The sequence below is a fragment of the Macaca thibetana genome, chromosome 6 (genome assembly GCF_024542745.1).
Source record: "Macaca thibetana thibetana isolate TM-01 chromosome 6, ASM2454274v1, whole genome shotgun sequence".
Lineage (NCBI taxonomy): Eukaryota > Metazoa > Chordata > Mammalia > Primates > Cercopithecidae > Macaca > Macaca thibetana.
The window spans coordinates 35,412,599-35,426,300 of record NC_065583.1 but is presented as its reverse complement, the minus strand read 5'-3'; the positions used below and the strand labels follow the sequence as shown (position 1 = coordinate 35,426,300).

Genomic DNA, 13,702 nt, shown 5'->3' with positions numbered 1-13,702 from the left:
TGCAGTGAGCTGAGATGGCGCCACTGCACTCCAACCTGGGCAACAGACTGACACTTGGTCTCAAAAAAAAAATTAAATTAAATTAAATTAAAAAAAAATTACTGTTCTCTTTGTATTTCTGGTCAATTTTGACTGTTAGGCTTTGAGAGAAAACCTTAATATTTCCATTAGTTCCTATACAATTTTTCCGTAGTTTACATGAATTACTTAGTTTTATAGCATTCATTAATTTAACCATTTTTTCCTAAAACATTTCCTATGAAAAAAATCTGAAGAGCTACTAAAATTAATTATATATGTATATGTATTTCATAATGAGGAAAACATAACCATTTTACTATATGGCACTTGGAGATTTGCTGTTTTATTTTAATTTGAAGAATGAATTATTTGTACTTTTCCTACACTACCTTTCCCTACTTTAAATTAACATTAAAAAATTAACCTACTGCTTGTTGAAGTAATCTGAGCATCTTTTTTATTTCTGCTGTTGCCTAACTCTTTTGGGTATGATTTGACTTTATTTTTTTAGTGTATTTACTTGTGCCCTCTCTTGCGCCAGAAATATTATTAGGTAGATGGACATATTTCATAATTTATAGAGGGACTATCCTTTTTTTTTTTTTTTTTTTTTGGGAGACAGATTCTCGCTCTGTTGCCTAGGCTGGAGTGCAATGGCGCAATTTCGGCTCACTGCGACCTCCGCCTCCTGGGTTCAAATGATTCTGCTGTCTCAGCCCCCCGAGTAGCTGGGACTACAGGTGCATGCCACCACGCCTGGCTAATTTTTGTATTTTTAGTAGAGATGGGGTTTCACCATGTTGGCCGTGCTCGTCTAGAACTCCTGACCTCAAGTGATCCGCCTGCCCAGCCACCCAAAGTGCTGGGATTATAGGTGTGAATCACTGCGCCCAACCAAGAGGGACCATTCTTATTTCTTTTTTTTGTTTGTTTTTGAGAAGGGTCTCACTCTTGCCCAGCCTGTGGTGCAGTGGTGTGATCATGGCTTAATGCAGCCTCCGACTTCTGGGTTCAAGCAGTCCTCCCATATCGGCCTCCTGAATAGCTGGAACTACAGGTGCATGCCACCATGCCCAGCTAACTTATTTTATTTATTATTTTTAGTAGAGATGGAGTCTCGCTGTGTTTTTCAGGCTGGTCTCAATCTCCTGGCCTCAAGTAGTCTTCCCACCTGGACCTCCTAAAGTGTTGGGATTACAGGTGTGAGCCACCGTGCCTGGCCCTACTCTTATTTCTAATCAATATTTTCATATAGGTATTTCAGGAGCCAGCAGAGGAAGAACGAGATGGCAGAAAAAAGAAGTATCCTAGTCCCCAGAAGACTCGTTCAGAATCTAGTGAACGAAGGTTTGTGTTTATCTTTAATTAGGAAGATACTGATGACTCACTTTTTAGTTGCCTTGCAAGGGATTTTTAATATATATACTAACTCCTCTCTGTAAACTCATTAAAGAAAGATGTTACCTTTCTTGCTTTCATTCTTTCTGTTTTTTTCTTTGTTTTACTTTCTGTTCCTTTTATAAACAGTCATTATTATGTGTTTTCCCCAAGAGCTCAGGGGTGGGAGAAGTCCCCTTAGAGAATATTAATGAAATGTTCCATTTGGTTAGGGGTGCTCAGTATTAAAATCATCCATGGCATTTTTTATGACAAGTAGTACAACTTGTATATTTAATCATCAACCTAACATCAAAAATTGGTCTTTGTTTAGGAACACTTTGTTTTGAGCCTTTTTTCTTTTCTAGTTCAAATTTTCTGTTTTCCTCTGCTCATCTCTCCCCATACTTTGGATTCACCTCCTTTTTTCGTTTCTCCCCACCCATAATTGCAGGAGGGATTTTTTTTTCCTCTGTATATATTTGATTAGAGGAATTATGTGGTAGTTTTGCAACTTTCTAAAAAAGCGTAGATATTATGACTCAAGAGTAGTATTATACTATAGATTTGTTTGCAGACTTGGTTTCTATAGCCTGCATATGGCTTTTATATCTGTATATTGTAGGACACGTGAGAAAAAAAGAGAAGACGGGAAGTGGAGAGACTATGACCGGTACTATGAGCGGAATGAATTGTACCGTGAGAAGTATGACTGGAGAAGAGGCAGGAGTAAGAGTCGGAGTAAGAGCCGAGGCCTGAGTCGTAGTAGAAGCCGAAGTAGGGGGCGCAGCAAAGACCGGGATCCAAATAGGAATGTTGGTGAGTAGATGAGTGTCCCCCTAAAAACTCTGTAGTTGTTTATCTGTCTCTATCACAAGGGTGCAAGAAATTCTCTTAAAGAAAGATGTACCTTTAATATGTCTAAGCAATGTAAAAACTGGAATTGTCTCAAGAAACTCAGTATTCATTTTGTTAGAAAACAGGGCTCTATTCTGGGGATGGAATCAAGGGAGTTTGATTAAAAAGGAGCTGTTCAAGTATTGTACATGTCTAGACTTAACTCATTTTGTTTAATGGATACAAATGTCCTTTAATCAATAAAGCTATCATGTGAGGGAGAGGGTTGCCTGCTTTTCTTTTTTGTTCATTTGGTTTTCTAAAAGTAATTGATATGCTGGAAGGGTGCTTGAAGTTGATAAAATTAAAAAGATAAAATAAGTAGATTATTGGGATCCCAACCACTCATTTTCTGAGATACAAGTTTGGAAGTCAGTTCTTAGATAACCTTCTTATTAAATATCTGTGGAGAAGCTGACTGTTTTTTTAAGTGTGACTAATGTTGATACTATAAAAGATGATTTTGTGTAAGTTCTTGCCCAAGATATGTCACATGTTGATGTCCCCGCTTTTAGGATATATTAATAAAGAGAGCAGTGCGAAATATGGATAGCTAGATAAGTTTAATTCAACATTCTCATGTTTTCTTTTTTTTTTATTATTATACTTTAAGTTCTAGGGTACATGTGCACAACGTGCAGGTTTGTTACATATGTATACATGTGCCATGTTGGTGTGCTGCACCCAACATTGTCATGTTTTCTTTTCTTTTTTTTTTTTTTTTGAGACGGAGTCTTGCTCTGTCGCCCAGGCTGGAGTGCAGTGGCCGGATCTCGGCTCACTACAAGCTCCGCCTCCCGGGTTTACGCCATTCTCCTGCCTCAGCCTCCCGAGTAGCTGGGACTACAGGCGCCCGCCACCTCGCCCAGCTAATTTTTTGTATTTTTTAGTAGAGACGGGGTTTCACCGTGTTAGCCAGGATGGTCTGGATCTCCTGACCTCGTGATCCGCCCGTCTCGGCCTCCCAAAGTGCTGGGATTACAGGCTTGAGCCACCGCGCCCGGCCATTCTCATGTTTTCTATGTGAGAAAATAAACATAGTTTAAGAACATGAAATATCTGATCTCTTTGTTTTCTGTTTTTAATTTTGTCTCCAAACAGAGCACAGGGAAAGATCAAAGTTTAAGAGCGAAAGGAATGACTTGGAGAGTTCCTATGTACCTGTGTCTGCACCACCTCCAAACTCTTCTGAGCAGTATTCCTCTGGGGCACAGTCTATTCCCAGCACTGTTACAGTGATCGCACCTGCTCACCACTCTGAAAACACAACTGAGAGTTGGTCTAATTACTATAACAATCATAGCTCTTCCAATTCTTTTGGTCGAAACCTACCACCAAAGAGGCGATGCAGAGATTATGATGGTAAAAATCAACACCTTTTCTCATATTGTGCCCAAAAGTACTAGCAAAGCAAACGTTGCATATATTGCATATCTTTTAGTTATAGTCCAGTTTATTTTATTTTATTTTATTTATTTATTTTGAGACAGAGACTCGCTCTGTCGCCCAGGATGGAGTGCAGTGGCTTGATCTTGGCTCACTGCAACCTCCATCTCCTGGGTTCAAGCGATTCTCCTGCCTCAGCCTCCCAAGTAGCCTCTCAAGTAGGTACCAACCCATGGGGAATGTTGTTTAATCTGTATTCTTACTCACTTCACTGGCCTGTATTATTTCCAGCAAGTCACACACAGGCGCGTGCCACCATGCCTGGCTAACTTTTGTGTTTTTAGGAGAGACAGGGTTTCACCATTTTTGTCAGGCTGATCTCGAACTCCTGACCTCAGGTGATCTGCCCACTTCAGCCTCCCAGTGTACTGGGATTATAGGTGTGAGCCACTGTGCCGTGCCTGTAGTCCAAATTTTGTTAAAAGGAATGAATGGGGAGGAGAATCTCTTTTGCCATATGCTTATTTACTTGTTTGATTTAATGGTTTGGCTCTCATTGAGAGAATATTTAAATTTTACCCTTTTTTAGATTTTTGTTTGTTTTCTTGTTCTCATTGTTACTTCAAACACTGTATACCGTAGTATACCATAAAATTTCATAGATGCTAGTAATTGTAATTTTAAAAAATTTTATTTATTTATTTATTTTTGGAGACAGACTTGCTCTGTTCCCCAGGCTAGTGTGCAGTGGCACAATCTTGACTCACTGCAGCCTCTGCCTCCGAAGTTCAAGCGATTTTCCTGCCTCAGCCTCCCAAGTAGCTGGGATTACAGGCGTGAGCCACCATGCCTGGCTGATTTTTGTATTAGTAGAGACAGGGTTCCACCATATTGATCAGGCTTGTCTGGAACTCCTGACCTCAGGTGATCCACCTGCCTCAGCCTCCCGAAGTGCTGGGATTACAGATGTAAGCCACCATGCCTAGCCAGGAATTATCATTTTTTTGAGTAGTGTTTGGTGCTGGGAATTTGTAGAAGTTACTTACAAGTTTGATTTGCCAACTTTCCATTTGAATGAATGAATTGGTATGTGTGTATTTCTTTTAAATTTTTATTATGGAAGTATTTATATATTCATAAACGCTGACAAAATGGTATGCTTAACCCCAGCGTATCTGTTACATCATTTAAATAGGCACCAACTCATGGGGAATGTTGTTTTAATGTATACTCCCACTCACTTCTGTGGCCTGTATTATTTCAGGCAAGTCACAGACATCATAATTTTTTTCTATAAATATAGAATGCATATGTTTTTACATTTTACTTATTTTAAAGTAGGAAATAGAGTCAAATTATAATTCAAGAATTACCTCATTCTCGCCCTAATCTCTCAGCCACAGAGTACTCCTTCCCAAGGCCAACGTAATGTTATCAATTTGTTGTTTATCTTTCCAAACATAGTCTGTGCATATGTACGTAAGCAAATACATACACATATTTTCCCCACATTTTTAACATAAATACTAGTATACTACTCATACTTTGCATAATGTTTTTTCATTTAGCAGTATTTCCTGGCATTCATCCTATGTTAAAACATAAAGAGCTTCCTCAATATTTATTTAGGCTTTTTAGTATTCTTTTTTTTCTCTTTTTTTTTTGAAATGGAGTGTTGCTCTTGTCAACAGGCCGGAGTGCAGTGCCGTGATCTCAGCTCACTGCAGCCTCCACCTCCTGTGTTCAAGCGATTCTCCTGCTTCAGCCTCCTGAGTAGCTGGGACTGTAAGCGCATGCCACCACACCCAGCTAATTTTTGTATTTTTAGTAGAGATGGGGTTTCACCATGTTGGTCAGGATGGTCTCAATTTCTTGACCTGGTGATCTGCCTGCCTTAGCCTCCCAAAGTGCTGATATTACAGGTGTGAGCCACTGCGCCCAGCCCTACTTCTTAGTATTCTTTATGTACAAACGTGTTTAACTTATTCTTTATTGATGTATGTTTGGGATGTTTCTATTATTTTTCTACTATGAACAGTACTGCAAATGATAACCTGGTACATAATGTCCACCTGAATATTTGAAAGTTTCAGCTTCCAGATGCAGCAATAATGGTTGCTTTAGAATAATGAGAATAGATTGAGAGTAAATAATCTAGATCAATGCCCTTATTCTCCCCTACCCCAAGCCTTTGCTAAATTGATATTCGCTTAAAATATCTGAGTTTTTATTATGAAAACTTAATTGCAAATGGTTTAGTATAATGGTAGTTGGTAACCTGTTCTTGACTCTTTTATTTGCCGTCTCAACAAGTCATAGTATCATAGTATAAAAAGTAGAGAGTACATCTGCCTCTACCTTGGGGATACGTGATGCTTAACAGAGTAACACTGAGACTTTGGATTCCTTGGAGAAAACTACTTTGTAAATGAGATTGGTGGGGTTTTCAGGGACATGTTTTGTTGTTTTCTGAACTCTAAGTAGATGATAATAAGATTCCTTTTTTATTTTTTATTCCACAGAAAGAGGATTTTGTGTACTTGGTGACCTTTGTCAGTTTGATCATGGAAATGATCCCCTAGTTGTTGATGAAGTTGCTCTGCCAAGTATGATTCCTTTCCCACCCCCTCCTCCTGGGCTTCCTCCTCCACCACCTCCTGGAATGTTAATGCCTCCAATGCCAGGTCCAGGCCCAGGCCCAGGCCCAGGTCCAGGCCCGGGTCCGGGCCCAGGTCCAGGTCCTGGCCATAGTATGAGACTTCCTGTTCCCCAAGGACATGGTCAGCCTCCACCATCTGTTGTGCTTCCCATACCAAGTAAGTATATATTAGTTGAATTTTTCTTTCTTTAGTGTTCTATTTAGAAGAACCCCATCCCTTTTAGCTAACTTGACACTTCTTTAAAGTGTTTGAGAAATAGAGTAATAATATAATTTGGAATATATTCCCATAATTAAGATGCTATTTTTTTCTTTTTTCCATCCATTATTGCGTAGTGTTGTTTGTATTACCACAGTGTAAATTTTGTGTGTAGTGGCCTAACCTGTATTGACCTCTAGTCAAATCTAGTTCTCATCTTAAGAAAGCCAGTATTTATTTGTTTATTTTTATTTAGTTTTTTTTTAGAGACAGGGTCTCATTATGTTGGCCAGATTGGTCTTGAACTCCTGGCCTCAAGCAATCCTCTCCCGCCTTGGCCTCCCGAAGTGCTAGGATTACAGGCATGAGCCACCACGCCTGGCCAAGAAAGCTAGTTTTTAAGATGTCAGAGAAAAAACATGTTAGCAATTTTACGAAATTTTCCAGTCTCTAAAGAAAATCCCTTCAAGAATATTGAAATAATATTAAAAAAAAAATTTTTTTATTAAGGACATTTTTAGAAGTAGAATAGTATGTGTGTTGCATGTACCATCATCCGGCCTCAATGATGATCAATATTCTGCTGTTTTGTCTCATTTATTTTCCCTTCTCTCCCATAAACTTTTTTTGGGTTGGTTGGTTTTTTGCTGGAGTAAATTCTAAATGTCATGTCACTTCACCAGTATGTACTTCGGTATGGATCTCCTTTCTGATAAGGACTTTTTGTTTTTGTTATTAAAAAAAAAAAAATCAATATGCCATTATCACGTCCACCAAAATTAGGAGTAAGAAATGTTTTAAAATGGGCATTTAAAAAGCATTATTAACAGTTGCCAACATAGTAGAAATAGAAGTAAGACTAAATTTTTAAAAAGTAATTGAAAAAATTATGGAATGAATTGTTTTCATGTATGCAAAGATATAAAACGTTATCTGCTTGAAGACATTTAACATTAAAAGATGGCAAATTAGGCTGGGCATGGTGGCTTGTATCTGTAATCCCAGCACTTTGGGAGGCTGAGGTGGGTGGATCACTTGAACTCTGGAGTTTGAGGCCAGCCTGGGCAAGATGGCGAAACCCCATCTCTAGAAAAAATAGAAAAATTAGCCAGGCATGGTGGTGTGTACCCGTAGTCCCAGCTACTTGGGATGCTGAGGTGGGAGAATGGCTTGAGCCTGGGAGACAGGTTGCAGTGTGCTGAGATTGCACCACTCCACTCCAGCCTGGGTGACAGAGCCAGACCCTGCCTCAAAAATAAATAAAGATGGCAAATTTTTATTTTTAGAAATATCGCTGTTCAGTTTAAGCAGTACTTTTGATGAATTTCTTTTTAACATTTTATTTTGAAATTATAGACTCAATTATAGAATTATAATTACAGAAATTATAAAAATGGTTTAGCATGATCCTGAGCTTCCCTGCAGTAAAGTTTTCTGTAGGATATACATTTCATGGCCTGGCACAGTGGTGCATGCCTGTAATTCCAACACTTTGGGTGGCTGAGGCTGGCAGATCACTTGAGCTTATGAGTTTGAGACCAGCCTTGGCAACATGGCAAAACCCTGGCTTTACAAAAAACACAAAAATTAGCCAGGCATGTCGGGGGGTGCATGTAGTCTCTGCTGCTTGGGAGGCTGGAGTGGGAGGATTGTTTGAGTCCAGGAAGTCAAGGGTGCAGTGAGCTGTGATGGCCTCACTGCACTGCAGCCTGTATGACAGAGCAAGACCTTGTCCCTAAAAAATAAACGGATATGTTTTATTATTAAAGTTGGTAAATGTTTGGAGGGATTTAATGCATATGTTTGGCCTATAGAAACATGTTTTTTTTTTTTTTAAACGTAGCATTTGTGATTTTTTTTTCTTTTCTTTTCTTTTTTTTTTTTGAGACAAGATCTCACTCTGTGCCCTAGGCTGGAGTGCAGTGGGGAGATCTTGGCTCACGGCTCACTGCAACCTCTGCCTCCCAGGCTTAAAGGGATCCTCCCACCTTAACCTCCTGTAGGACTACAGGCGTGTGCCACCATGCCTGGCTAAAGTTTTTTGGACGTTTTTGTAGAGACAGCGTTCACCATGTTCCCCAGGCTGATCTTGAACTCCTGGTCTCAAGCAGTTTGCTCTCCTCAGCTTCCCAAAGTTCTGTGATTACAGACGTGAGCCACCATGCCCAGCCCATATGTGAATATTTAATATAATCACATAAACAGTATAATTGTGAAGCTCAAGCTGAGATTTTATTTCCCAGATAAAGCAACATCGTTTTATATATGGAAATTCTAAAATAAAGAACATTATCTCAATGTGGGAACATATCTATTTAAAAGTTAAATTCAAGAATACCATTTCTCCTGACATTTTGCTATGAAAAGTTTGAAACAAATAGAAAAGTTGAAGGAATTGTACTTGTGTACTTACCATCCAGGTTCTACAATTAGCATTTACTGTATTTATGTTAGCACATACTTTTCCGTTTCTCATTTTTACTGTTCATGCTTTTCACAGTGTGTTGCAGACATCAGTACACTTAATAAGCATGCTTATCATTAACTTGAATTCTGTAGAACTTTACCATCACCCTAGAAAGTTTCCTGAAGCCTCTTCTCAGCCATTCTCCACCTTCACCCATAGAGGCAACCTGTCCTGCCTTTTTTCACCTTAGATTTGTCTGTTCTAGAACAAGTAATGTTCTTTTAATTAATTATACAACTCGCAGTGCTTAAGCTTGCATATATCAAATTCCTTAATTCTGTTCAGAGCCAAATTAGGTATTTTAAATGAGCATCCAAGTTAGTACTAGTATGGTATTTTTTTCTTTATTTTAAGACGAAGTCTTTCTCTGTTGCCCAGGTTGGTATGCAGTGGCGTGATTTCGATTCACTGCAGCCTCCACCTCCCACGTTCAAGTGATTCTCCTGCCTCAGCTTCCCAAGTAGCTGGGATTACAGGCGTATGCCACCACACCCAGCTTATTTTTGTACTTTTAGTAGAGATGGGGTTTCATCATGTTGGTCAAGCTGGTCTCGAACTTTTGACCTCAAGTGATCTGCCTGCCTGGACCTCCCAAAGTGCTGGAATTACAGGCATGAGCCACCATGCCTGGCCTACAATGGTATTTTTTTTTTTATTATTATTATTTTTTTGAGACAGGGTTTTGCTCTTGTTGCCCAGACTGGAGTGCAATGGTGCGATCTCGGCTCACTGCAACCTCCGCCTCCCAGATTCAAGTGATTCTCCTGCCTCAGCCTCCTAAGCAGCTGGAAATTGCAGGCATGTGCCACCACGCCCTGCTAATTTTTGTATTGTTAGTAGAGACGGGGTTTCTCCATGTTGGTTAGGCTGGTGTTGAACTTCTGACCTTAGGTGATCCGCCTGCCTTGGCCTCCCAAAGTTCTGAATTACAGGTGTGAGCCACTGCTCCTGGCCTGGTACTTGTATGAGGAAATATTAATGCTGTACTTTTCACTTTTTGTTATCTGTATGTAGGACCACCCATAACACAATCAAGCTTGATAAACAGCCGTGACCAGCCTGGGACAAGTGCAGTGCCCAATCTTGCATCAGTGGGAACAAGACTACCTCCTCCTTTGCCCCAGAACCTCCTTTACACAGTTTCAGAACGTAAGTACATGTTGTTTGACTTAAAATTGACAGGGTATAGAAAAGCCAAGTTGTCTCATATCAGTATTACCCTTTAAAACATTGTAAATAGTTTCTGTTCTTATCGATTCTAAAAATTATATTTGTATTCACAATACAGTTTATCATGTGTTTGTGCTATATAGACATATTTTAATTTTGTGTGATATGGGAGAGAAAGGCAGGGCTTTCTGTTTCGGAGAATTTTACTCTGCCATGGAGTAGTAACATTTATTCTCTCCTTTTTATTTTTTTGAGATGGAGTCTCTCTGTCACCCAGGCTGGAGTGCAGTGGCGTAGTCTCTGCTCACTGCAACCTCTGCTTTCCAGGTTCAACTGATTCTCTTGCCTCAGCCTCCCAAGTAGCTGGGACAACAGGCACGTGCCACCGTGCCCAGCTAATTTTTGTATTTTTAGTAGAGATGGGGTTTCACCATGTTGGCCAGGCTGGTCTCAAACTCCTGACCTCATGTGATCTACCTGCCTTGGCCTCCCAAAGTGCTGGGATTACAGGTGTGAATCACCTGTGCCCAGCCTAATGTCAAGTCCTTCTAAAGGAAATTTATTTTGATGCTTTTTTTTTTTTTTTTGAGAGAGTCTCGCTTAGTCGCCCAGGCTGGAGTGCAATGGCGCGATCTCGGCTCACTGCAAGCTCCGCCTCCCGGGTTCACGCCATTCTCCTGCCTCAGCCTCCCGAGTAGCTGGGACTACAGGCGCCCGCTGCCTCGCCCGGCTAATTTTTTGCATTTTTAGTAGAGACGGGGTTTCACCGTGTTAGCCAGGATGGTCTCTATCTCCTGACCTCGTGATCCGCCCGCCTCGGCCTCCCAGAGTGCTGGGATTACAGGCGTGAGCCACCGCGCCCGGCTTATTTTGATGCTTTTTTAAAAAATTGTTTATCCTGGCCGGGCGCGGTGGCTCAAGCCTGTAATCCCAGCACTCTGGGAGGCCGAGGTGGGCGGATCACGAGGTCAGGAGATCGAGACCGTCCTGGCTAACACGGTGAAACCCCGTCTCTACTAAAAAAAAAATACAAAAAACTAGCCGGGCGAGGTGGCGGGCGCCTGGAGTCCCAGCTATTCGGGAGGCTGAGGCAGGAGAATGGCGTAAACCCGGGAGGCGGAGCTTGCAGTGAGCTGAGATCCGGCCACTGCACTCCAGCCCGGGCGACAGAGCGAGACTCCGTCTCAAAAAAAAAAAAAAAAAAAAAAAAAAAAAAAAAATTGTTTATCCTATTGATTTTCTAAAATGTAAGATATATCTCCTAAGAAGTATACAAAAGAGCGGGTTAAATATGCCTAATAATTAACTTGCATACTGAAATGAAGATAGAGAGCATCATTTAAATTGTAATATTCTGTATTTAGGCTGTTTGTGACATTCACATTTAATTGTAATTATACATTTTTCTTGGGCCTGGCACAGTGGCTCATTCCTGTAATCCTAGCACTTTGGGAGGCCGAGGTGGGCAAATCACCTGAGGCTGGGAGTTCGAGACCAGTCTTACCAACATGGAGAAACCCTGTCTCTACTAAAAATGCAAAATTAGCTGGGCATGATGGAGCATGCCTGTAGTCCCAGCAACTCAGGAGGCTGAGGCAGGAGAATCGCTTGTACCTGGACGTAGGTCGCAGTGAGCTGAGATCGCACCACTGCACTCCAGCCTGGGTGACAGAGCAAAACTCTGTCTCAGGAAAAAACAAAACAAACAAACAAAAAACCATTTTTCTTGAATCCTAATTCTCTTTTATTTCTTAGGTGTTTTATTGTTTACTAAAGCTTTAAAAAATTACTTTCTTCAAAAACATTTTTTTAAAAGGTAGTTGGTTATTAAAAATGTCAAATTAGAAGTTTTTTTTTTTTTTTTTTTTTTTTTTACAAGGCCAGGTAACTTTATGGATATGTTCATCTTTTATGTAACTGTGTTTATCATAAAGTTTGTTTTGCATCCTAAACATTTCTGTATGTCTTTCATGTCTTGGAGAGGCAATTCAGCAAACTTGTTAAGCCCAGTTTCAAATCCTGGTTTTATCATTTACTATCTTTGTGACCTTGAGTAAGTTGCTTAGCCTCTCTGTAGCTCAATTTCCTCTTCTTTAAAATGAGAGTAATATTACCTCATTAAGGTTGTTTTGAGGAATAAATTAGTACATCTAAAGCATCTAAAAAAGTGCCTAGCCACTAGTAAGCTATAAGGATTCATTAGTATATTATTGTAGTTATTATTGTTTCCTGAAATTTCAAACTCTGAAATCAAATATATTAACTTCTTAAATCTGTACCTTCGACCATCCCTGTTTTTGTCAATGGAATAACACCCACCTAATGTCTAGAATTGAAACCTTCACAGGTCTGACTTATTGCTTTGCTTTTTTACATCTAGTTAATCAAAATATCTTTTTTCTTTGAAGTATCCGTTTCTATTTCTTCTTTGGCCTGTGCCCTCATCCACTCTAGATCACCTCACATTTGGATTGTTACTGCAGCCTACTTCACACCATTATGTTTTATGTTTAACTTCCTTAAGTCATACCACATAATGCTACTGAGCTAATTTTCCTGAGAAATCCAACCATGAAAGTTCCTTAAGAGAACTTTTTGGTGGCTACCATTTCTTTCTGAGCCATCAATAAACCCCTCTCTAGGGCTTCTAACTCCTTTTTTTTTTTTGTCTTTTTCTTTTTTTTGAGACAAAGTCTTGCTCTGTCACCCAGGCTGGAGTGCAGTGATGCAGTCTCAACTCCCTGCAAGCTTTGCCTCTCGGGTTCAAGCAATTCTTATGCCTCAGCCTCCCGAGTAGCTGGGATTATAGGAATGTATCACTATACCCAGCTAATCTTTTTGTATTTTTAGTAGAGACAGGGTTTTGTCATGTTGGCTAGGTGTCAAACTCCTGGCCTCAAGTGATCTGGCCGCCTTGGCCTTGCAAAGTGTGCTGGGATTACAAGTGTGAGCTGCCACTCCTGGACTTTTTTTTTTTTTTTTTTTTTTTTGAGACAGGGTCTCACTCTATTCCCCAGGCTGAAGTGCAGTGCTGCCATCTTGGCTCACTGCAACCTCAACCTTCCAGGCTAAGTGATCCTCCTACCTCAGCCACCCAAATAGCTGGGGCCACAGGCATGTGCCACCACACCCGGCTAATTTAAAAAATTTTTTTATAGAGATGGAGTCTCACTATGTTTCTCAGGCTGGTCTCAAATTTCTGGGCTCATGTTTCTCCCACCTGAGCATCCCAAAGGGTTGGGATTACAGGCATGAGCCACCGTTACTGGCCTTTAACTCTTTCAATAATCTACCTCTTCCTTCTTGGCAATCTTTGTCCACTGTTCTTCAACATGCACCTTCTCTGGTCATGCCAATTATACCCTTTCTGTGCCCATGTCATGACTCAACTCCCCCCGCCCCCATCTTCTTTCCTACCAATATACTCTGTCTTCACCTCTTTCTAGGCCCAAATTCTAAGTATACTTGGAAGACATTATTGCTCTCTTCTTTCTATCTATCTATCTAGACAGAGTCTCACTTTGTT

The 13,702-nt window shown here is 40.3% G+C and overlaps 2 protein-coding genes across 3 annotated transcripts in view; one reads left to right on the top strand and one right to left on the bottom strand.

The window, feature by feature from the left end:
* PRELID2 (PRELI domain containing 2) overlaps positions 1-13,702 on the bottom strand; it is a 1,077,378-nt gene that overhangs the window by 468,940 nt on the left and 594,736 nt on the right. The window lies entirely within an intron of this gene.
* Positions 1-13,702, top strand: part of RBM27 (RNA binding motif protein 27) — an 86,990-nt gene that overhangs the window by 23,832 nt on the left and 49,456 nt on the right. For both annotated transcript variants that reach the window (XM_050793992.1, XM_050793993.1), the window contains exons 4-8: positions 1,277-1,368; positions 2,024-2,217; positions 3,397-3,657; positions 6,204-6,497; positions 10,021-10,155. In XM_050793992.1, the coding sequence (XP_050649949.1) occupies positions 1,277-1,368; positions 2,024-2,217; positions 3,397-3,657; positions 6,204-6,497; positions 10,021-10,155 (976 nt within the window). The remainder of the gene's footprint in view (positions 1-1,276; positions 1,369-2,023; positions 2,218-3,396; positions 3,658-6,203; positions 6,498-10,020; positions 10,156-13,702) is intronic.